This window comes from Perca fluviatilis, chromosome 24 (genome assembly GCF_010015445.1).
Source record: "Perca fluviatilis chromosome 24, GENO_Pfluv_1.0, whole genome shotgun sequence".
In the NCBI taxonomy this organism is placed as follows: Eukaryota; Metazoa; Chordata; class Actinopteri; order Perciformes; family Percidae; genus Perca; species Perca fluviatilis.
Genome location: NC_053135.1, coordinates 10,718,364 through 10,742,157, shown reverse-complemented (window position 1 = coordinate 10,742,157; position 23,794 = coordinate 10,718,364). Strand labels below are relative to the sequence as shown.

The 23,794-nt window shown below is 41.2% G+C and overlaps 1 protein-coding gene across 1 annotated transcript in view; it reads right to left on the bottom strand.

Annotated features, from left to right (window-relative positions):
* LOC120554095 (DNA-binding protein SATB2-like) overlaps positions 1–23,794 on the bottom strand; it is a 28,896-nt gene that overhangs the window by 3,104 nt on the left and 1,998 nt on the right. The window contains exons 2-11 of the mRNA XM_039792707.1: positions 16,790–17,029; positions 12,516–12,701; positions 8,743–8,869; positions 7,315–7,438; positions 6,145–6,247; positions 4,831–4,881; positions 3,992–4,512; positions 3,607–3,819; positions 3,311–3,466; positions 1,577–1,768 (exon numbers count right to left, since the gene is read on the bottom strand). Coding sequence (XP_039648641.1) covers positions 1,577–1,768; positions 3,311–3,466; positions 3,607–3,819; positions 3,992–4,512; positions 4,831–4,881; positions 6,145–6,247; positions 7,315–7,438; positions 8,743–8,869; positions 12,516–12,701; positions 16,790–16,985 — 1,869 coding nt within the window. The 5' untranslated portion in view covers positions 16,986–17,029. The remainder of the gene's footprint in view (positions 1–1,576; positions 1,769–3,310; positions 3,467–3,606; positions 3,820–3,991; positions 4,513–4,830; positions 4,882–6,144; positions 6,248–7,314; positions 7,439–8,742; positions 8,870–12,515; positions 12,702–16,789; positions 17,030–23,794) is intronic.

Below are 23,794 nucleotides of genomic sequence, written 5' to 3'. Positions count from 1 at the left end.
TGTATTTTGTACTTGTTTGCACCATTTAAAAAAGTAGGACATGTAGCAAACACATGTTGAAAGTTTTAACATCTGCACATAGCAAAGATCATTTTGAATCAGAGTTCAGAGTTATTTGTACCATTTTGGTAATATTATAAAAATGGTATTTATGTAGGGCACATGCTAAATATTGCTTGGGCTGGCGCTGTGGAAATGCAAACACATTTATTGCTGCTGGGGCTGGCTACAAAAATGCTTTTTAGGCACCGACCGAATTGCATCTAAAGTATAGAGTAGCGAAAAATGCCTCGCCATTTAATACCCAATTGAATACCTAAGGAGTAAATCTCATCAGTGTCAGTGAGCCAATAAGCACGCAGCGTGCTTCTACCAAGATCTAATAAGGTTTGTGATTGGCTGTCTAACGTTACACGTCGCAGAGACTAACTCTATGTTACGCACAGAGATGGGGGCTCACGTAGTAGGAGCTGAAAAATAAATAAAAATATTTGGGCCCTAATGTGTACTGTTGTAATTTCTTTGGGTTTTAAAAAAAATCGTATCGAAAAAAGGATTGTTTAGGAACCGGTATAGAAGTCACAGTATTGGTACCGAATATTTTTGAACGATACCCAGCCCTAATTGCTGCAGATTCATTACACCTTTAAAGTGTTCAAGGAAAAAGCGCATCACATCAATGTGAACGTGCCTCATGATTAAACTCCTTGAACTCCTCAGTCACCACAGTGATAAGTGAACCCCCCCCCCGCCCCGCTCTTCTTCCAGTTCACTCTGCAGCTACATTAAGGGAAATGTAGTACAAGCGGAAGTGTCACTGACCAGCTTCCATCACCCGCAAACATGCACGCTAAAGTCCCCAAATTCATCACACAAACAACCACTACTAGAGCTTGTTAACAGGGTGGGGTGGCCAGCACACCCAAACACAGGAATCCAGCGCCATAAATCTGTGGTCCATCAAAATTAAAGGACCTAAATAAAGATAATGGCAATTCCTTTTTCTCTGCTCCAATAATTACAGGGAATGTTCTGAATAATATTGAGGTTAGGGCCAGACTGGAGAGCATTTTGGTTTTGGGGAGAGGGTGGGATGAAGGAGTGTTTAGCAGGAAATGTGTGGGCTGGTCATTTACCACTTCTATTTTCAATGACTTATGGGACACAAATATGACAAAGAGGAGGGCGGCTGAGAGGAGCAGGTGGTGGGATCAGACAGACGGAGGGAGACGGAGGAAACTTTTCGGAAACAGCACATCAACTAATCACATGCTGGTGTACACATTTTCTCACTCGTAAAACACTTTGAGCCGTGTCTTTTGCGCGCACATGGCTGTGTGTAGTAAGTGGGTGTGTATTTTTTTATTTTTAAATCAGATTTTCACACAGAATTTGCTCTTTTTTAATCTTCAAAATGACCACAGATGAATTCCCTGATTGCTTTAAAAGAAATATGAACTACAAATAATGATTAAATACATCTGACAATGGAGTGGAGCAAAAAAACAAAACAAAATATGTTCTGGTAGATTCTAGCAGAGCACCAAACCCTGGCTCATGGCTGTATGGTCTGTACCTGCTGGTCTGGGATGTGCAGGACGGTGTGGAGCCGCTCGCTGTGCTGCTGCCTCGACTCTTCTTCGTAGACTTGATCTCTATCGGCCGGCGCCAACGCCAGGAACCTCCGGATGGTGCACAGGTTCTCCCACAGCGTGCGGTTCTCAGGGCTCGGGCTCTCTTTCCACCTGAGCAGCTCACACAGCCAGCCCTGGAGGAGATTCGGGTGTTTACTTATTCGATATATGATGATTAAATGAAGAAAAAAAAAAAAATGTCCTTGTGTTCCGAGTTCTTCTGGATTCTGGTTTTTGTTTAAAGAAAGCTTTTTGTGGCGGATTTTGTTTTTGTGTTTTTCTCCTGGAGTGTTTGAAAAGCTTATGCTCGACTTGATGCGTGTGATTGTTTGCTCGTTCGGTGTGTGTTTGGAGCAGACTGCCGGGCTGTGTGTGGTTTCCATCGCTGCTGGGCATGTGTCACTTTGCTGTGTTTGCTGACAATATGTTCTTCTAAAATCAGCAAAGTGTTGCACATGCTCACATATCTACTCAGCACATGTTTTGGTTTTGTGGATAAGGTCTTCATTCTTTTTTTAATCCCTGTGTTTGGTTTTTTAAAAACAGGGTTTAAACATTGATCATCAGAGTTGTTTTTTCCAGGATTAATGCTAATTGATTGGTGTCACAAGAGTTTTTCTCTTTTGGAGTATATATATTCAAATTCTAAATTTTATTGTGTTTGAACAGAAAGGAAGTTGTTCCCTGAGAGGAGAAAAAAAAGCAGAAGGAAAAAATCTGATGGTAGGAGTGAGAGTCTATGTTTGTGTGTGTGTGTGTGTGTGTGTGTGTGTGTGTGTGTGTGTGTGTGTGTGTGTGTGTGTGTGTGTGTGTGTGTGTGTGTGTAGATTAGATTATCTCTGCTAGGCTGACCCAGGATCTGCCACCAGCTGTTTATGTGCAGCCTTCAGCCTGGAAATTAATGGTAATAATGCGATCATCCCTCCATCATCTTGTCTCCCTTTTTCCTCCGTCTTGCATCCTTCTGTTCCTCCTCCTCCTCCTCCACTGTGTTTCCCACCTCGTCCCTCGCTCAATTTCAGTCCATTTACTTCTTTTAACATTTTAACATCTCTCAGTGTCTCTCATACATTATTACACACTTGCTCTCAAACCCTGTTTGTCTGTGTAGGTAAGAAATTAGTCAAATGGAGTTTGGTTAAAAAAAAAAATAAAGAAGAAGGCATTGAAACTTTTTTTTTTTTTTTTTTTTTTTTTTAAACATAGTCTTCCTCTCTTTGTCTCCTCCTCTCTCTCCCTCCAGTGCAGACTCCACTTTGATCTTGCCTTCCATCGCCCGCATTGTTTATCTGAGGATGGAGACATGATGGTATGCCACAGGGTGTTATCAGATCCCCCACACACTCACACACACACACACACACACACACACACACACACACACACAATCATCAACTCCTTCAAACATCATCAACCCAGCTCAGAACTGTGTACTGTACACGTGTACACGGATGTATCACAGGGAGTTCTGTGTGTAAACCCATTCTTAAAAAAATAAAATAAAAATAAAAGTTGATTCAGCATGTCAATGAGACCCTGCACAGTGGAACTTTGAAAGATGCGTTACCTCCTTTCTGAATAAAGGTTTAGGCTTGATTCTATTGCAGCCCATTTATATAGTTAGGGTAATATAATAAATAAGAAAAATAATAATCTTAAAAAAAAAAGAGACTGACCTGACTTTTATTGGCGGCCACCTTGGCGAACAGAGCCTGGGAGACCTTCGCCCTCTTCATCTCCTGTTGGATCTCATCATAGATGCCTGACGAGATGTTCACCAGCGAGTCCAACTTCAACGGCAGCTCAGCAGCAGGCATGATGCACTTTGTCTGCTGCAGAGTAGGACACGGAAACGGAGATGAAACCGCAAGCATGACAAAAAAAAGAAATAAAATCCAACAGTTTGGCCCAGATACATCACATACAGTTCTATACTCCCAGATGTCAGGTCCCGTGAGTGTGTGGGGTGTACCTGTGGGGTTCTGTGCGTGTTGCTGCTGGAGAGGTGGTTGGTGGAGAGGTTGTGGTTGGAGTTAGTGCTCCTCTCTCTCTCCTCCTGGTAGATGCGGTCTCGCTCGCCCTCCGGCAGGTTGAGGAAGTTCTGCATGGCCTTCAGGTTGACCAGCAGCGACTGGGAGGCCGAGCGAGGATCTTCCTCCTTACGAAGGATCTCTGACAGGAGCCCCTAAAAACATACATACACACACACACACACACACACACACACACACACACACACACACACACACACACACACACACACACACACACACACACACACACACACACACGTGAGCTAAGGTAAACGTTATTGCATCATCTCTGGTAAACAGTGAGGTCGTTTTGTTTCAGTTTACCTGGGTGCGGTTGAAAGCCACACGGGCGAACACCGCCTGAGAAATGCTGGCCCTCTTCAGCTCGTTCCTGACTTGCTGGTAAATGGCGGAGGAGACTTCGGCCCCTGAGCAGTTGAGGCCGTGCTCGGTAGCGGTCCCGGGGCCCTTGCAGGTCCGTGAGATGGGCGGGTGGTGGAGAAACTGCTGGTTGACTCCCTGCGGGTGCTGGTGCGCGAGCAGGCGGCTGACGGCCAGCTGCTGGTTGATGAGGTGGGCCATGGCGAGCTGCTGACGGACGAGCTGAGGGGACAGGAGCCCACTGTGGCCCAGGAGAGGTGGGCCCTGGGGACGCAGCGGTGCACCGGGGTGGTGCTGGCTGGCGTGGTGAGGCAGACATTGAGGCTGGGTGGAGGTCTGAGAGTCCCCGAGGCCACCCTTGATGGACAGAGCTCCAGGGCCGCCTAGGGTGCCCATATGAGTGGGGGAGGGTAAGTGAGAGGGGGGACGCTGGCTGAGGACGCTCAAGTCCAGATCCCTCTCCACTGTGTCAACAACAACCACACACAGACACAGACACAGACACACACACGGGTTGGTGTTGATTACATTTGTTTCCTAACGCAAATCTAAAATCCTAAACCTCAACATAACTATATGCACTAAACTAAATCTAACCTTAAGCCTCTAGTCTGTGATTGGTGCCATGGTACATGCTCATGCAAATTGGGCCTTTAACTTTTTAATGCTGCTGCAGTCTACCAATTTCTAGTCCATGACTTTAGTCTCTGAAGCCCCAATGGCCACCTCAAGGTGCATTTTGTCACTAGAAAGTCAAGAAAATCAATTAACGATGAACATACCTTTAATATCCGATTTGTCCTGTGCTGACCACATCTTTTCAATGTATTCACCTGAGGGGTGTGACACACACACACACACACACACACACACACACACACACACACACACACACACACACACACCTTAGGACTGTGCTGTAGAAAACCTTTCTATGATCGCTTTTTGTTTTACAGCACAGGTTGGTCTAAAGGTTCAGAGGACGATCTCATAATCCCAAACTTTCTCTTTCTCCACGTTCTCCACATTAGGATCAAGAGTGTTTCCTCTTCAGCACTGCATTGAACTTTTCTAGTCTCCTGGATTTTAAGGGCCTCTCTGCTCGTCTCCACATAAATCTGCTTCTTATTATGCTTCTGCTGGGTTTTGGTTTAGAGTCCCATTTTAGGTTATTAGGGGAATAGAAGTTCTGTGAGTGAGGTTTGGCAGGGCTTCAGATTTTTACCTTGTGTGTGTGTGTGTGTAGAAGTGTAAGAAGAACTCTTACGCCTGGGTTTTTTGGTGGTGGTGGGTGGGTGTGTGTGTGTGTGTGTTGGGGGTTGCTGCTGTTTTCCATTAGGAGTTAAGAGCATTTAGTTTTGTCATGTGTATTAAGGGTGACATTAATGCAAACCATGTGTGACAGTTCCTTCCTATTGAGAGCTGTCAGTGACAGACGTCTCATGCAGCAGATTAGACACATACGGGCTGACACACACATGCAGGGGGTGCACAGAAGAATGGAAAAACTTCATCAAAAAGAATCCCATTTAAAGCCACGAAAAATCACAAAAGCAAAAAAGGCTGCCAGGCAGGTGAGTCGCATTAAGTGGAGTGTCAGCTCTGACAGTCTCCACCTTTATGACTTTTCCAGCGCAACGTGAGGCAAACAAAGTATAAACAGCTGAACAGTTGGTGGCTGAGGTGCAGGAGAGTTGGTCACTGAAACTGTGAAAGTTTTTAACAAGGTGGGAGGATTTAGTGAGGACAAGTGCCAATAAACTCAAAGATAGACAAGACACTTAACAGGGGAGTTACTGAGAACATGAAGCTACCATCGAAGTGAAGCAACACCTGCGACAGACTGCGATTATATGCACCCAAGGAACCAGATTACTGTGAACGTGATTGCAATAGGACAGCACAGAGTTTTTCATCTATGCGTGCACGTGTTTGAATTTGACAGATTTCTGTTCAGCTGTGGTCACCAATTTATTAATTCTTTCACTTCGTTTCATACGAGGAAAATCAACGGAACTTTATGCTTTCTTCATGTGTACCCAGCTGCTTCAGGGCTCAGTGTTTCAGAATCGATGAACGAGAGATGTGACAGTTACCTTTGATGCGTTTGTACCTCTTGTACCAGCGTCCAAACTCCTGGCATTTAGAGGTGGAGACGTTTATGTAGTAGGAACTGTTCAGTATCGCTGAGATCATGCTCTGACAGGAAAAAAGGGACGGAGAGAAAAGGACAAAAATACAATTACTTAGACAAAAGTAGGACATGTTGCGGCAACAACAATCTGCGACACTTATTCTATCATTGGTTATCGTTTTTTTGGATGGGACACATAATACAATTTTCTTTCAAACGAGTCGGGGTTTGACGGTCAGGACAGGAAAAGCATGTGCGAAATGTTAGGGTTAGGATTTTTGTTACAGAAATGAGAAATCTCAAGCAGCTGACTAACTGCAGATCTGTTGAAATTCTTCATTCACCCTTCCTTTCCCAGCATGCACTGCGGTCACGTCTACAGAGCAGTAGATGCACACGAGTCTACATGTGTAGCTCAACATGGGAAACACTGAGGATTAAAACTCACATGAGTCAGGCTCCAAACACACACCACCCACACACTTCCCCTAATCACTAATTACATCATGACTAAGTCCTGTGTATAAATCACAAGTCGAAATGACACGCTCTCAAGACTAATGACTGCAGGGTGTGTGTGAGCAGGGTAATTGAGGTGTGCGTGTACATACTTTCCCATGGGATGGTATTAATACGTGTGTGTGTGTGTGTGTGTGTGTGTGTGTGTGTGTGTGTGTGTGTGTGTGTGTGTGTGTGTGTGTGTGTTAGAGAGAGAGAGAAAGAGAGAGAGAGAGACCGAGACAGAGAGAGAGACAGAAAGAGAGATTACACAGTGCACTAAGTGTGTGGTGAGTTGATGATGAAACCACCTTTTTAGAAAACACTTAGGAGCATTTCGGCTATCTGCGTGTGTGTGTGTGTGTGTGTGTGTGTGTGTGTGTGTGTGTGTGTGTGTGTGTGTGTGTGTGTGTGTGTGTGTGTGTGTGTGTGTGTGTGTGTGTGTGTGTGTGTGTGTGTCTCTCACCCCGATGAACATTTATCTCTGGAAAAAGGAATTTAAACTAAAAGCTCCTTACTTGCACAAATGAAAAAGAGGTCATTCATTTCTGAAATTATGAATAAAGACTTTATTACACTGAACTGCACACTGGAGACTTCATTTACGGTAGCCGTGGTGCCGTTGAGAACATACCTGGGAGAGAGGACACTCCTTGGCCAGCGCGCACTGGTTGGTCTCTCTGAGCAGCTCTCGGAGGGCGTTCCTCACTGTGGCGTGGGTCCACTGCTCTGACGGCAGCTCCTCCAGCCGGGCAAAGCTGCACACGAGTGGTTGTACGCGGAGTTAAACTTTCATTCACTTAAAAGCAGAGGCTTTAACATTGGTCAAGCTGCTATAATCATTAAAACACAGTGCATTTATTATTACTCAAACAAGCAGTAAGTGATGTCTGTTATCAGTCACTTAGAAGTCTTTGGTCCCTCTTCAGAGCTTTTCATCTTGAAACATTCACCAGTTTTCATTGTTTGCTGCTCTTAACCTTTTTTTCCTTTTACTCCTTTTAAAAAAAAAAAAAAAGTTAAATAATTGATCCTTTCCTGGTGTGTCTATCAGTAACTATACTTACAGTACAGTAAGGTGAACTTGCTGACATCAGACTTTACTTCAGAATTGACACAATTACACCGCTTACACTTTAAACTAACAGTTTTATTTTTTATTTTTACCACAGCTGGATTATGATGCTTGGTGGCCCTGTGGTAAAGATATGTTGTCGGGTCTCGGTTAGTCTGGATGAATGGAAGTACATTTCCACGATAAAGCTTGACCAGTCATGGTTAGGTTTTGCTCCTCACCGTCCGCTCTCTGTGTGTTGCCATTCTCAAAATCCCTTTAAGCTAGCAAGCTACACGCTGAAAATGCCACCGAAAATTTGGATCGTGCAACAAGGCCGGACTGCTTGGTTTTTCTGGTGAATGATTGTGAAGATGGGCGGGATTGCTGTGGACGAATACACACGGCTATAAACTGGTGAGAGCTAATTATGTTTCACCATGTGTCCTGCTAATTTAAATAGCTTACGTTGCTGTATTGTGTGAACAGGTAACTTAATTTAATATTTTATGTGGCGTTTTCTTTTGCATTGTAAAAACTGTTCCACCAGAACAAGTTCCTTCCCAAGACTATTTTGCAGAGCCACTGTCCAAGACAGTTGTGATTGGTTTAAAGAAATGCAGACAACCCAGAGTGTTTCTTTCCTTCTATTCCAGAATGTATCTGTGATGTTGCCAGACCTTACTCCACAGCGCTGTGGAGATAGGTCTGGCAATGTGAGACTAGGTCCCTGTAGACCCCCCCCAAAGTCACTAACAAATCTACCAAAAACTATACCAATGCTAAACCAAAACCAATGCTCATGCAAAAAAGCGCGAGCTTTTTCCAGCCTTGTCTAATACACATTGTGATTGTTTATCCTGATGAGAAAAAAAAATGGATACTTAACCATTTTGGGTGACTTTCTTAGTGTGTAAATAGTCAAAATGAATGATGTTAACAATTAGCAAATTGACTCCCATATGATTTGAACCTAATACATGTATGACAAATGCTACACGTGCTGACCTGTGCAGTATGATCCGCAGTGTAACCATGTGGTAAACGTCCAGCAGCATGTCAGCCACGGTTGCCTCTGGAGCGTCTGTTAGGTAGTGGATGGGCATCGGCTTCCAACGGCCCACTTTAATGATGCCTGGAGAACACAAACAAATGGAGGACAACGAATACATAAATAAAGCATGTGTTCATTGTCTGTTTCCAAGTCTAGATTTGAAATAAGAACATTCCACTGGGCTGATAGAAATCCAATTTTCATATATTTGCGTTTTCTTATTGATGTAAATCAAACCGCTGGTTTTGTGTTGTGTTGTGTGTGCTGGGGAGCAGAGTTTAACAGACGACCCTCTTAGTCTTGGAGCATCATCCTGGGTTGAACATTCCCCTGGCCTTCTAACAACCGTGACTGGAAGTGCAAATCTAAACAGGCCTAATCGCGTTAGGATCTGCTAAATCAAACACAGACCCTGCCTGGCCTTAGCCTGGCAGTAGAGAGAGAGTGTGTGTGTGTGTGTGTGTGTGTGTGTGTGTGTGTGTGTGTGTGTGTGTGTGTGTGTGTGTGTGTCTCTCTCTTCACTGCATGAGGATGGTGGTGTTAGGGGCTAAAGAACAAAGGCTGTTCTCTTGGGACTCCACAGTTGATTAATCAGAGGAGAAATGTAAAATCAGTTCAACATTAAAGACTGAAGCACGCTGTGAATGAGATGATGTATTGAATAAACACTGTGAGGTCATTGTTCTCCTGTCTTACAGCTAAATATTTCTTCTCATAACTGGCAGCTATTATGTGACCTGCGCTGACTTTGCTTTAGAAAGGATTAATACTTTGACATGTCATCAACCGGTTACTGATATGAATTTACAGACCTACTTTCACATTTCTAAAACTCGTCCTGACCTCAGATATATTAGATTACAGGACTCAAAAATGATGTTGTCAGTGCAGATTATGTCTCATTTTACCCACCAACCCACACTTCTATCTAGAGCCCAAACGACACACCGAAATAGCAGATATTATCTGCTGATTTTAGCTCATCAAAATATCAGTATCTGCGTACATGTTGGTCAATAAGTAACACGATTTTGCAGTACAAAAATGCTAAATATTACCCAAATACAGAAATGGTGTAGAAGTGTATTAAATTAAATGTATTAAAAACAAAAATAAAATGTAAAAACAACATTGGCCCTCAGCATGAATACAACATTGTGCTTTGGAGCAAACTGTCCATGTCAGAGCAAGTAATGACTGAAACTAATAATTAACTTCACATGCTGTGTGTATTTTAAACATGTTCAAAATAATTTGGTTCAGAAAGAGAGAGAGAGAGAAGAGAAAAAAAAAAAAAAAAAAAAAAAAAAAAAAAAAAAAGAAAAAAAAAGAGAGAGAGATAGTTTCTTAAAATAAGGTTTGGGTTGTTTCTGGGAACCTCTCGCGGTGTGCAAGCCTAAAAATACGATAAATGGTTATTTGTAATTGAGTAATATCAGTGAATGCTTCCCAAAACATCGCCTGAAGTTAAATTTAGGTATATTTTTTTTTGCTCAGCAATTCACCTAATCCCATGGTAAATTCAGAACAGTAACCATATACCCGAAACAAGAAATAGCTTCTTTTTAATTAGCCATAATGTCCAAGTTAATTAAAAGAAAAACCCCTGTGCCAGTTAAGAGTTTAAAAATACTTGTCCAGCCAAAGTTATGCAAGACGCAATTCAATGGCAGAAGAAAATAGAAGAGACTCTGTATAATTTTGGTTGTGACCACACTGGGGGAAATATGCATGACTCCGGCCAAAAATTATTTATTTGAAAAGAAAAGGCTTATTTCTCAGAACAAAACCTAGCCATTTGGTAGAGGCGAGGGGGGGTCCGCGGGGCGTCGGCCACTTGGTTAGAGTGCCCTGTGTTTACGGGACACACCAGGAATGTCAAACTGCGCTCTCTCTCTCTCTCGGTGTGTGTGTGTGTGTCATAGTCGACTGGATGTTGTCTGCCTTCTTGTTTTGATCTTAAAATGATGAGGAAAAAGTTTTGGTGCTGGTCCGATACGCACAAGTACAGACTTAGTGTTTGGTGTAACCTTCCTGCTGCCAGGTGGGTGAACTGAGTCACATCAGGAGATAAGCGTTAGAGCAAGCAGACAGATTTATCTTTGGAATACCTTCTTGGTAAATACTTTTTCCTGTGAGCGTCTAAACATCTCGGTACTCAGTACTCGCTATTGTACTCAATGTGGCAAACCCCACCCATCTGGAAACCACTTATACTCTATTAAACTGCTGCTGGAAATAATTAATTTCTCATCAATTACCAAAGAAAGACTGAAGCATGAGATGTTTCCCATTAGCAATGCACTGATGGAAAAAGTTTAGAATTCCTGCGTTTCCCAGATGTGATGCACAGAGGCTTAAGGTCTGTCAACAACCGAGATTACAAATATTTTATAGTTCTTTTAAATTTCCAGTTGTCAAAACTGTGACCTGCACAACAACAGCGATGTGACGTCAACTGAAGCTTGGATTTGGGCTCAGTGCTCGCCCTGATCTCGGGTGCCAGGAAATACACATTTTGTCAAAGTGGAGGACACCAGGGTGGAGCTAAGCAGGAAGTGGAAAACACCCTGGCTGTCAATCAAGCAATATGCCTTTAAACACGTTTTTATTCACCTTTAATATCTTCTTATTGGAGCAATGATTTCAATAATTTATAATCAAAGTTGCCATTATCAGACACTGATTTATTCTGGATTAAAGTTATTGATTTGACTTTTTCCAGACAAAGAACTCGCTATTTTCTTGAAATTCAAGAAGAGGTCAACTAGCCCACGCCGTTTTAAAGGAATGGATTGAGTTGATGACAAAGATGGCTACTTTTGAACGGGTTACTTATAGAGTCAGGGGTAGGGAAGATGTTTTCAGAAGAGTGTGGGGCTCCTTTTTGGATGTAACAGAAGAAATGTCTGTCTGATTTTTATGACTGGCAGTTGGTATAATGGACTGGTAGGCGTGGTAACTGGTTCTATCGAGGCATGTTTATGGTTTAATTTTCAGCACATTTTGATGTTTATTTTATTGGTTTGTATTCCTCGTATTGTTAGGTCCGTTTTGTGTTGTCTACAGCTGTGTCTCATTTTGAAATTGTATTCAATGGCTGACAGGTGCAGCCTGAGTTAATTTGATCAAAGAGGGGAAGTATTTGGGTAGTAGCCAGATTTCTTTTATTGATCCCTTTGTTGTAGTCTAAAGGATGCTTCTGTTGTGTGTTGTATAAAAATTGGGGACAAGAAACATATTTGTGAACGGAATGTCGTAAAGTTCTGGAACATCTGTTCTGTCCTGTCAAAATATAAGGGATAAGCTGTTTTTAAAACCGCTGAATCCAGAATAACTGGAAAGACATGGATGCAAAAGAAGCAAAGAGCACCGTTTCCTGCAGATTAGATCAGCCCTTGGGTCATTTGGGGTGTGGTGATCACAGAATGCATTACACACAGCGCCATTAACAGTCTAATTCATTTGATTGAGAGACTTGGACTGGTGAGTTTTTGGGGGACAGTCCACTTGGTTGCAAAGGTTGGAATCAGAAAAGCACATGAATATCCGATGAACTTGACATCTGATTATATCAGCAATTTACACATTAATCATTTTAACTTTTAAACTTTGTAGTGAGAGAGTTATCAGATAAGTTTGCAATTAAACTTAAATTAAGAGAACCTGAATAGGAGTGTATTGATTCGCGCGCACACACACACACACACACACACACACTACTTACCACTTGCCTGTACAGCTGCGCTGTGCGAGTATCCCAGGGCGACCAGTGCCGTCTCCACCAGCTGCGTGAAGAGGACATCCTTATGAACCAACACAAACTCAGCGTGACGGTCGCCGTGCCCCTCACAGTCACCAGCTACGCCCACATCGGCGTGCTCCACCACACAGTAGACTGGGATCATCAGACCTGGCAGACAGACAGAGAGGTTGGGACCGGCCATGTGTGTGTGTGTGTGTGTGTGTGTTCTCTTTCCAGAAAGTGAAGGTGGCTTAAAAGGTTTTCCCAGGTTGCATATTCTCCATACATATGTTTTTTTTTTCCTCTCATCCAAAAAGTTTTAGATAAATCACACACACAGGATTGCCCAATTTGGTCAAGCATTTCTGCGTGCAAACTGCATAAAAAAAAATCCCTCAAAATTCAACATGACATCTGGAAACGGTACACACAGCTGTTCACGATAGCAGCATCATCACGGTCTAGGAGTCGGTTAGTTCAGACAGTCAAATTAGTAAAATTGATCAGATGTTTCACGTATTCAAATTACAGTTCAAGAAATCTGCAAATTTGAAATCCCAAAAATCAGTAAATTGTTCATATGAAGTGGAAAAAAAAAAAAAAATCATTCCATCCATTGCCTTTCTATTTGGCCATGGTGGGGGTCTGCAGGTTAGAAACTAGCCTTGTGACTGGAAAGCTCCCCATTTAAATCTCTGAATCAGTTTGGAAAGTGTGGTGGGATTCTTTTGACTGGTTTCGCTATTACCGTGCTCCTGAGCAAGGCACAGAACAATTGCAGAGCAACTAAACTGTTTTTATCACTGTTTTGCAATGAAGAGATATGTCCGCCTCTACATTTTTCCTCTGTGAATATGCACTCAAATCTGACTGGGAGGAACTTTTTTTGGAGGATTTTTAAGCTTCTTTTTGTCATCCGTGTTTCAGCGTTTTGAACAGATCCTGTGTGAAAGGGATTCCTACAAATACCAAAGATGACAGCAACAGTTGTCAACAAATTTCTGCCTGTTGGCTGACGTAATGTGTTAGTGTTGCAGCAGTATAGCTGCTTGGTGGTCTCAGTGGAAGACTCTGGTTAAACTGGGCAGCTGCCAATGTGAATGTAAGTCAGTGTAAGATTGTACAGCTTTATTTGTGTTTGCGCCACACATTAAAACCCACAATGAATACGTCTTGCTTCCAGAACTTGCTTCTTAAAGCGTTGCTGGAGATAATATCTATATTATTTAGCACTCAGGAGCGATGCCATAACTCCAGCCGTGAAACCGATTCCAGTGCGTTGGTCTAGACTCGTTTTTGGGCAAGTCCAGAGAGCTCCTCCTGGAATCATTCACACCCATCCAGTCCACTGCTCTGTCCCACAGGAACTGCTAATTAACAAGCTATCAATCCTCCTCCCGATGAGGCAGAGACGGATCAGCCGGAGCCAAACCAAGGCAGCATCAGGCACGCTATCGACCAATAAGCCAACCACTCAGTGGAAGGGTGGAGGGAGGCAACCCAGCCGAATGTGTGTGTGTGTGTGTGTGTGTGTGTGTGTGTGTGTGTGTGTATACTGTTACAATGTTTGTGTGATGATGCATGATGATGTATTCAACTGCATGAGAGAATAATGGGCATTTGTGCGTGGGTGTTTTCTGTGTTAGGTATTTTAGAGTGTACATGCTGCTCTGAAATACCAATGTAAAGTGTGTGTGTGTGTGTGTGTGTGTGTGTGTGTGTGTGTGTGTGTGTGTGTGTGTGTGTGTGTGTGTGTGTGTGTGTGTCAGACAGTAGACACCAACATTATCCACATGTCCTTGGTAGACTTCATTTTTGGTGCCTTGTGCCAAAACTTCAGCATCAATACAATTATGGATCTTTATGCTCACAACATTTTAGAGCGCCCCGACCAAGCAAAAGAAGGCCAAACACCGTCAGTCGTCAAAGGCATTTGCGGCGTTGCACTCGTTTGCACAAACGAAAAGTGACAAAAGTAGTTGTGTGTTTGAAAGAGAAGCTCAAATCCTGCTGGCACTTGAGTTGAAGCATACTGACCCAAACACGTCATCTCAAAAGTATGGATACTACTATCATTCTACAAATTTAATTGCATGCCAAGTCTAACAGGATAAACTCAGGAGGAAGGTTAATGTTATACAATGAGGCTACCTTATAGCCTAGTGGTTAAAATTAGGGGTGCATGATATATCGACTCAATATCGTTACCGCAATATCACGTTGCGCAATATTATATTGAAAGTAGAGCTGGGCAATATATCGATATTCTATCAATTTAGTGATATGACACTAGATATCGTCTTAGATTTTGGATATCGTAATATGGCATAAGTGGTGTCTTTTCCTGGTTTTAAAGGCTGCATTACAGTAAAGTGATGTCATTTTCTGAACTTACCAGACTGTTGTAGCTGTTCTATTATTTACCTTTACCCACTTAGTCATTATATCCACATTATTGATGATTATTTATCAAAAATCTCATTGTGTAAACATTTTGTTAAAGCACCAATAGTCAACACTACAATATCGTTGCGGTATCGATAGAGGAATTTGGTCAAAAATATTTTGATATTTGATTTTCTCCATATCGTCCAGCCCTAACTGAAAGTGTCTTCCTATGTATGCAACATTTTGTTTATTTTGTGGAGCGCTGCTATCGATATTGCAATATTCATAATCGATACCGCAATATCACATTTTGTCAATATCGTGCAACCCTAGTTAAAATGCATACTGAATAACCACAACCGCCCTAGTTGTTTCTGGCTTGGGGACCTTTGTTGCATGTCCTCACTTTCTCTTCCCAACAACAATTTCAATAATTAATTGTATAAGTCTCCAATCAAGCCAAAAAGCAAACATTTTCCGCTTCTGGCTTCTTAAAATTAAGGATTTTCTTTGATTGCAGTATCTCTGGATTTTGTAAAGACAACCCCAGAAATGTAAAGACTCACCTTGGGCTCTGGGAAATTGTGATGGGTACATTTTCAAACAGGAACAGATACAAATAAATGAATAGCAGATTGAAAGAGGCCTCTGTAATGAAGTGTGAAAGGAAAACAGAAGAGTAATAGAGGGGATTGTGTTAGTGTGGACTGACATCTGAGGAATGATTCCAACATCTAACTTAATCCAGACCTTAAAGTATTTAGGTTCCTCTCACCCACTAGTGGTACCTACACTCTGCCTGTATCTCTCTGCTACATCAATCAAGTGAAATCTTGTGTGGTTAAGGGGAGACTTATTTTGAAGAGTACAGGTTAACACTTTTATTATTGCTACAATTCAAAGTCGCTAATATATTTGAATGTAGAATTTGTATACTTCACTATGTAAGGTGATGTTTTGTGTTTTAACAGGAAGTTTGGCGCTTGTTTTATCTTATGATGAAATTTGTGCTAACTACTTCTTTTCGTACTGGACTTATTCCTAGGAAGGCGTTACTTTAAGCTAGTGTAAAGTGAATGCATTGTTGTTGTTTTTTAGGTGTTGGAGTTAAAGGTTTTTATTTAACATTTATTTTCATGCATAAATCTGCTATTTACAAGAATTTGTTTGTGTACCGTTGCAACATGGCATCATGACTTTGCGTAAACATACACGGCACTTTCCTAAAGCCAAATGGCGTGTTATCTGTACGCATTTTCAGCTATCCACGTGGCTGTCTACGCTACATACAGCGGGTGTAAACATATCGCGAGAACGTGCCGTGCTATCGCCAGAACGTCACACTCGTGTAAAAAAAAAGTTGGGTATAGGAAAAGAACATTGGGAAAGGCTTTAGTAACACAACCCCACAAAAAAAGACAGTGAACGACGTCACACGTTTAGGAAAACAAACAGTTGGGTTTAGGAAAGAAACATTGGGGAAGGTTTGAAAAATTTTAAATTATAAAAAAAAGTTGAAAAACGCCACACGCGGGACGCAATCCTGGCTCTCCTTGGTGAAAGTCCTGTGCTTTACCCATCCACCACCCCAACCAACCTACACAGACTTATCTCCTTTCATACTACTCGCTAAGGCGAAAATTCGCACGGAATGTAGGTCAATGGCGGCCGAACGGTGTTGATAAACACGCTAAATAGCGATTATGCGTCTCTATAACACGCCAAAATGGCATACGAATTGGCGTGTCATACATACGGCACTTTATGAGATCAGTCTGACCGTTGTGTGTTTCAGGAGCTTCAGTCCAAATAAATGACTGAGCACTTGTATTTAAGCTAGCGTGTGCACAGCTGCGTTAATGCCGCACCTCCTAGTCGCCTCAGCGGCGTGCCGTTCTGTCTGGTCCGCGGAGCTGCTGGGCTGCCGTTGACCTCCAGGAGGCTCAACTTGCACGGCGGGGGCCCACTGGAGGCAGGGCTCTCCCCTCCTCTCTCCTCTGGGCTGGTGCTGTCCCGAAGGCTGGGGCTCTCCGTTCCCCCGCCTGCACCTCCGCGCTGCTCCATCACCCTGAAAACTCCAGGAGGAGCACCCAGCACAGAGTGGGAAGCTGGGAGGAAACACAAGAACTTGCTTCAGTGCTCAACAAGAAATACAGTCAGGACGCACCAAGCTTAGGACACTGTTTTAATGTGAACACAATTAAAAAATAAACAAATAAAAGCCACTACATATTCAAAAAGCCTTGGCTGCAAACCATAGAATTTAGTATCCATTAGGGTTTTTCATTTCAGATCCTAATCGGAGTATGAATGTGATTGTTTGATTAAGCCTACATAAAAGAAAACTGTGACTTGTATATCACTGAACATGATCCTGTCAAGTTTGAGAGGGGTAAGGAGGATGAGTAATGCAGTTATTATACAGTACCAGTGACTCCTTCCCAACTCTGATAAAACCAAAACAAGCTGAAATGGTCTTCATACACCTACACACTGTATATCAAGTACAGCGTCTTTTATACTCTGCCAGCGTTGACAGTGAAAAGCCATTATTACAGACTGTTTCATCAACAACTGGTCGCTTTGTTCAATTCCTCCCCGGCCAATTCGGCGAACACATTTCTTTGTTATTCACATTCAAGAGAGGCAGGGACGGCCACAACAGACAGACTCAGAGGCATCTGGGACAAATCACAGGTCAACAAGTGGCGTTCACTCAGACTAAATACAGACAAGTATATTATTCTCTGTTTACGCACACTGGAGTAAATGATACGTTACAATGACAGACGTGAGCGAGTGTAAGGAACACTGCGACAATGCTCTCTGTATTCTGTAGGTGAGAACACAACCAAAAAGCACATAGAACTAAACAAAAATGGAAAAAAATAGTCAACATTTTTCTGTCAACATACTTTATGATATAGGTGGTATTAACATCAACTATGTATGTTAAATCATAAATATATATTAGTTTTTATTATAGGTTATATTATAAAGCGTTTTACTTTATTAATGTGCTAATCTACAGTATGTGGCTTCAATATATATATATATATATATATATAGTAAAGAAATAATCTGAGCTACTACGATGATTTAAGGTAAAATCTTAAAGTACAATGGATATGATTTAAGCTTTGACTTTGCACAAAAGGAAAGGACAGAGTACATGATTAATACAGGTCACAATATTATATGGCTCTTCAGAACACTATGACATGACACAGCAGGGCAGGACTGGACTCTGTCAGCAGAGACTATAGGAAGTCATTGGGCACTACACTTCACACTTGGGTTTATCATTTGTTAATTAATTAGCCTTATATGTGCTGGTAGGGGGATTATTCTGTTTCCCATTGGCAGGCAGACAGAGCCAGGCTATCTGTTTCCCCTGTTTCCAGTGTTTATGCTAAGCTAAGCGGTCTCCTGGCTTCATATTTAGCAAACAGATACGGGAGTGGTATCAATCTTCTCATCTAACTCTTTGCAAGAAAGTGAATAAGTCTATTTCCCAATATGTCAAACTATTCCTCTAAATGCTGACATTGTTACATGAGAGCACATCAGATCCAAACATTTTTGTAGGTGCTTTAACTGTAAATGACTGATTTGTCATTTTTACACACAGCACTCATATAACTGTAATCTGCTGAGGCTCATAAACCAGAAGTGTAGGTAATAAACATTTAAAAAGCAAACAGTCAACTTAAATGTTTACATCTCTAGTCTCCATGTGGTTTCTAAACTATAAAAAGGTTTCTTTGCGCTGGTTTACTGCCAGAAAAACATTTAGAAGTCAGTAAAGCCTCAAAACATATATATTTGAACAGGATACCCAAAACCTGCAGCATCACGCATGGCTAAATAAACTCTGCACAGTATCTTTGAGAAAGCGGTCTGCTCTCCCTGCTTTGTGTTTTTCCTCACGCTGTGTGGTTTCCACTGGTATGACCGGTTAAGCCGGCAGCGACACATACATCTGAACCCAAAAGTGACACATGATTATAATAAAGCACACATGAAAAATGAATAGCTGCTGTTTAAATAAGCCCATCCAACACAAACAAGACCAAAAAATTAAAATCAAAATCATCATAGAGGGATTCCTTACACCACGAACAAGATGGTGGGGCACCTGGCTGGCTTTCGCCTGGTGGGCGTCAGCCCCCATGTGCAGAGGCTCAGTCCTTCGTCACAAGTGTGGCCGCGAGGTCCACATCGGACCCGTGGCAGGACTTTACCTATAACCTGGCTTGCTGACTGACAACAATCAAATTCTAAACATCCCTTTAGAAACAGACACATGACAGACACTGTGTGTTTCTACAATATACCATTAAAAAGCGGTTTTATTTCTAAAAGACCATCATGTCAATACTGCTGCTAATCTCTGTCCCTCTGGGTGCAGCTGTCCCTCCCACACTGCCTTTGCTAATTTACCCATTAATCCTTTTTTATCATACAACAGATTTAATGATTGCTGAGCATTCTCCAGCCCACCAAAACCGAAAAAAGACATTTGCCAAAGAATCCATTTCCCATGGTGGGACTCATTTTCACTCCAGGGACAAAAAAAAAAACATCTAAATGCTCCATCCAAGTCATTTTCTCAAATCAACACACACCAAACAAGGACACAATGCCAATGAAACTACGCTATTTATTGTATAACTGAGCTCGAGACTAGTTTAGACCATAGACTATACAAAACTAGGTTTAGACACCACACACATTGTATCACATCACGAGCAACCGAAACAGGATCTGAGTTAAAGAGATTTGTAGGACTTGTAGTTTCTCAATATAAGCACAGTACAGCATGACAATGATCCTAAACATATAGACATGGAAGCCCAGGAGTTTAAATGGCCAAACAGTGGATTATTCTGAAAAAGGATGTGAAGATGGCTGCATCACCTGAGAAGATATCAAGTTAGTGCTGACGTCAGCGGGTCAAAGACTTCATAAATCCCAGCGGACATTTTGACTTCTCACAGCAGGAAAAGCTCAGATGTTACTAACAACATTAACAATGGCTCTGTTCTAGTCAAGCTTCCCATTAAGCCATGACCAGGCTGTGTTTAAAATCGCCTACTAACGTACTGCATACTAACGTACTGCATACTAACGTACTGCATACTCTGTGTTTATGTACTGCATCCTAATTACGATTATGAAAGTATGACATAACAGCAGACCGTTTCAACTGAGCTATACTCAAGCAATAAGCTTTTCCGAGCTGCTGAAACTTGTGAGTTTATCACAAATGTAAATCAACATTACCTCTACAGTACACTCGGTGCAATATTTTCCAGTTTTATTTGAGGTCAAATTAAAATCATTAAATAATTTAGTGTTAAATATGTTTTCTACAGTACATGATATATGTGAGCTCCTGTGTTTGTCCTCTTAACATCACTCGCCGTCACTTGTAGTTACTTTATCCAACGGTAAATTATTTAAACTTGTCTGCCTCGCAAATTCACCATTGGACAGTCTGAAAAACCGCAATGCATTTTGGGGCAGTCGAGTATGTCCAGTAAGCTCACGTCTGATACTCAGAAATTCTAACTAATGTATTATTACATTTGTGTATTTCTCACATAAAATCCTCATTTTACCATATGCAGTTGGAACGCACTACATACTAAATTGTACGTCATTCTTAGTATGAATAGCATGTTAGTATGTTAGTATGTTAGTTAGTATGTGATTTCGAACAGACCCAGTGACTGAGTTTCAAATCTCATACTTTTTCTTTTTACTTTTAGTATAGACAGCAGCTGCCCTTACAAAGTGCATACTGTTGCATGTAATTTGCATACAGTTGAGGTGTACTACGTCTTCATAACATTGCGCCTTGAACTTTGACCGTCTTGCTCATATACAGTATGCTGCACAAAGGATTGTGGGTCAGAATAGCCAGAAAAGCATGCTGGCTTACATGCTGCAAAATCTGACCGGATGCAGTAGGACATCCTGGTATTTTTTTGCCATACTAAATAGTATAGTAGTATGGGTATTGGAACTCAGGGAGTGTGTCAGTGAGCCAACACGTGCAATACCAGGATCCTGAAACTAAAGCTGCTTAATGGAATTCACTCATTATTAATGTAATAATTTACACTTGTGCTTTCCTTACTGTGACAAATGTCAAAATTACTTCTGTTAGAAAGTCCTACTGTATGCAGCAACATATCAAAAAGGATGACTCCTACAAAATTTGGTCCCCTATCCATGTGCTAAAAGCTATGACACAAAAATGATGGTTTCATTTTAAATGCAATGTGCTGAAGTACATTGAAACAAACATTAAAAGCACATCACTGCACTCATACTGTACATACGGTATGTTCATATTTGAAGAGGCTGCAGGTTTTACTTTGTAAAGTCAACCAGTTAATTCAGTTAACCTACCCCTGGTCACAGTAGGTCTACAAATTCGCCATTGTTTTTTTATTTTTTTATCATATCTGTATGGCTAGGATGCCTTTAACTACAGTAGTGCATCAAGGCAAGTTTGTACAGAATACATATCCTTTTTTATCTTTGTAAATGTATTGAGGCTTGTGTGTATTAAAGGGCTAAATAAATTCACTTGAGCTCACTGTATGTTGTCTCTTTTCTTTAAGTTTAACTGAGTGAATTAATATATATCATTTTCTAATTAGTTCTCTGGATTTTATTCCTCAAACACTGCATTTCTTCGTTCTTCGACTTCATACTTGGACTTTTGCATTCATTTGAGCATTATGAATCTAAGTTCAAATTGAAACGTATTTATTTTCATTCCAAAACAGAAAATAGTTATTTAGTAGGCTACTATAAATACTTTCATATCATTAATAGAGTAAAAAAAAAAAAAAAAAAACACCTTGTTATGCTTGAAAAGTGTCTTTCACTCACTCGTTCACACACATGAAACCACTTCAAGTGACACATTCAGAGGGTGTACAGCCAAGAGACCACACACTCCCAACACAGACTTTACTAGCACACATGGAGGCCAAATGTACAGTCACACTCAGTAGCCTCCAACTTACAAATCACATAGAAACACATAGAAAACCTCAGCTTGCTGCAAAATATTGGAGTAGATTAATTTAGGCAGGGTCTAATTTAAGGGGTCTCTTGAGTGTCTTTAAGAAAGCTTCAAGGGTCTTTAACGGCATTTAAGGTGTTCACTGTAATTCAATCAACTGTGAATTCTCTAAGTAGGGATACTAAATTGGAGTCTGATGACACCTTAAGAGCCCTTGAGAGGGTTCACAAAAGGTCCTTGAAGTAGGTTACGGTTACAATAGGACTGGCTGAATTTGACTAGAGTCTAATTGGGGTCTGGTGACGCCAAAACATTTGTGGGCAGGGTCCAAATGACCCTCAGAGGGTTCCAAGTGACTTTTAAGGGGGATCAAGTGGTCCTTGAGTGGATAAAAAGACATCATAAAAGCATGTAAAATGACAACAAGAGGTCAAATCTCTGGGTCCTTGTTTCGTTTGTCTTGTGCATAGAAAGCCAGCGTTGCAAGTGTTTTATGAGGAGGAAAAATCATTCATCACGTTTGTTAGATCTCAAGGTTACATGCAATGAGTTCTGGTGAGTAACACTAAACGTAAACGGAACTTTTGTTTGTTTACAAGAAAACTCCACAAGGCACCTTTAGAGCCGCTCAACCAGCCTCACAGTGAGCTCTAGCTACACGGTCAAACTCCACACACTTGTACTAAACTGCTTCAATTAGTAGCTGATTAATAACTCTTAACCAGTGAATAGGCTACGAATACACTGACTGTAAATGCATAGCGATGCAATAAAAGCATATTTTATACCAGAAGCGGAGGTAAACTTTGCTTACAATACAGTCACCAGACAGGAGACCCTGCTCGGGCTCTCAGATCATTCAGGCACATTAAAACCAAAACATTAAATATCAAGTATTCACCAGGCCATAAACCTAATTCATCAAAGTGACAGCTCTATTTTTGACAACAAATACCACATATCTGTATTTGGGTCAAATGACAGCAACATCATCAAAACTAATGTTTAGTTTCATTGCGGTTATTAAGAGTTGAAATATTTGGTTACATTTAGGTTTTCACAACAAAATGGTACAACAAACATAAATTCACATGCACATCATATCAGGGACCTATCTAAAAAAAGATGTTTATTAAAATCTTTATTTTGAGACTTTGCTTTTTTGTTTTTACAGCTTGCATTTAGTAAAATAAATACATTTTAGTAGGCTAAATATGAGACTGTGGGAATAATACTATTAATTGTCATTTTCATTTTTAGTTGGTTACAACAGACCACTGGCCTTAAATATAGCACATTCTTCTATTAGGCCTATAATATCATATTAGGAAATCACATAACATTACTGAGTCACATTCTGTTTCTGAAACGTTAATAATTTTTTTTTTAATTATATTATCTTATTAAACGGCTCAATTGCTGAGGTAAGAACTTGTTTCAGCGACGAAGCCCCTACTTGGTCCAGTGTGAATAAGCGACGAATTCCGTTCAAATACCACTCCAATAATAATTTGTTTATTATTTATTACTCATTACCAGCAAATAAACACCTATTATTGTTACTTACTAAATCTCTAGGTCATACTGACAAATTCGGCATGCATGTACACATGATGACTTACTTTATTGTTGTTAAGTCTCAACTTTTAGAACTGTTACTTGACTGTCGCGCCCACGGCAACATTAACGTTACGGATATTAGCAGCTAAGCGGAAGCTTTTCACCCGACGTGTCACGGCGGACAAGCACAGCTGCAGCTAATACAATTAATAATGGCTCCGTTTGATTCAGGTGTGCCAAATGAACCGCCATTAACCAATGTATGTCA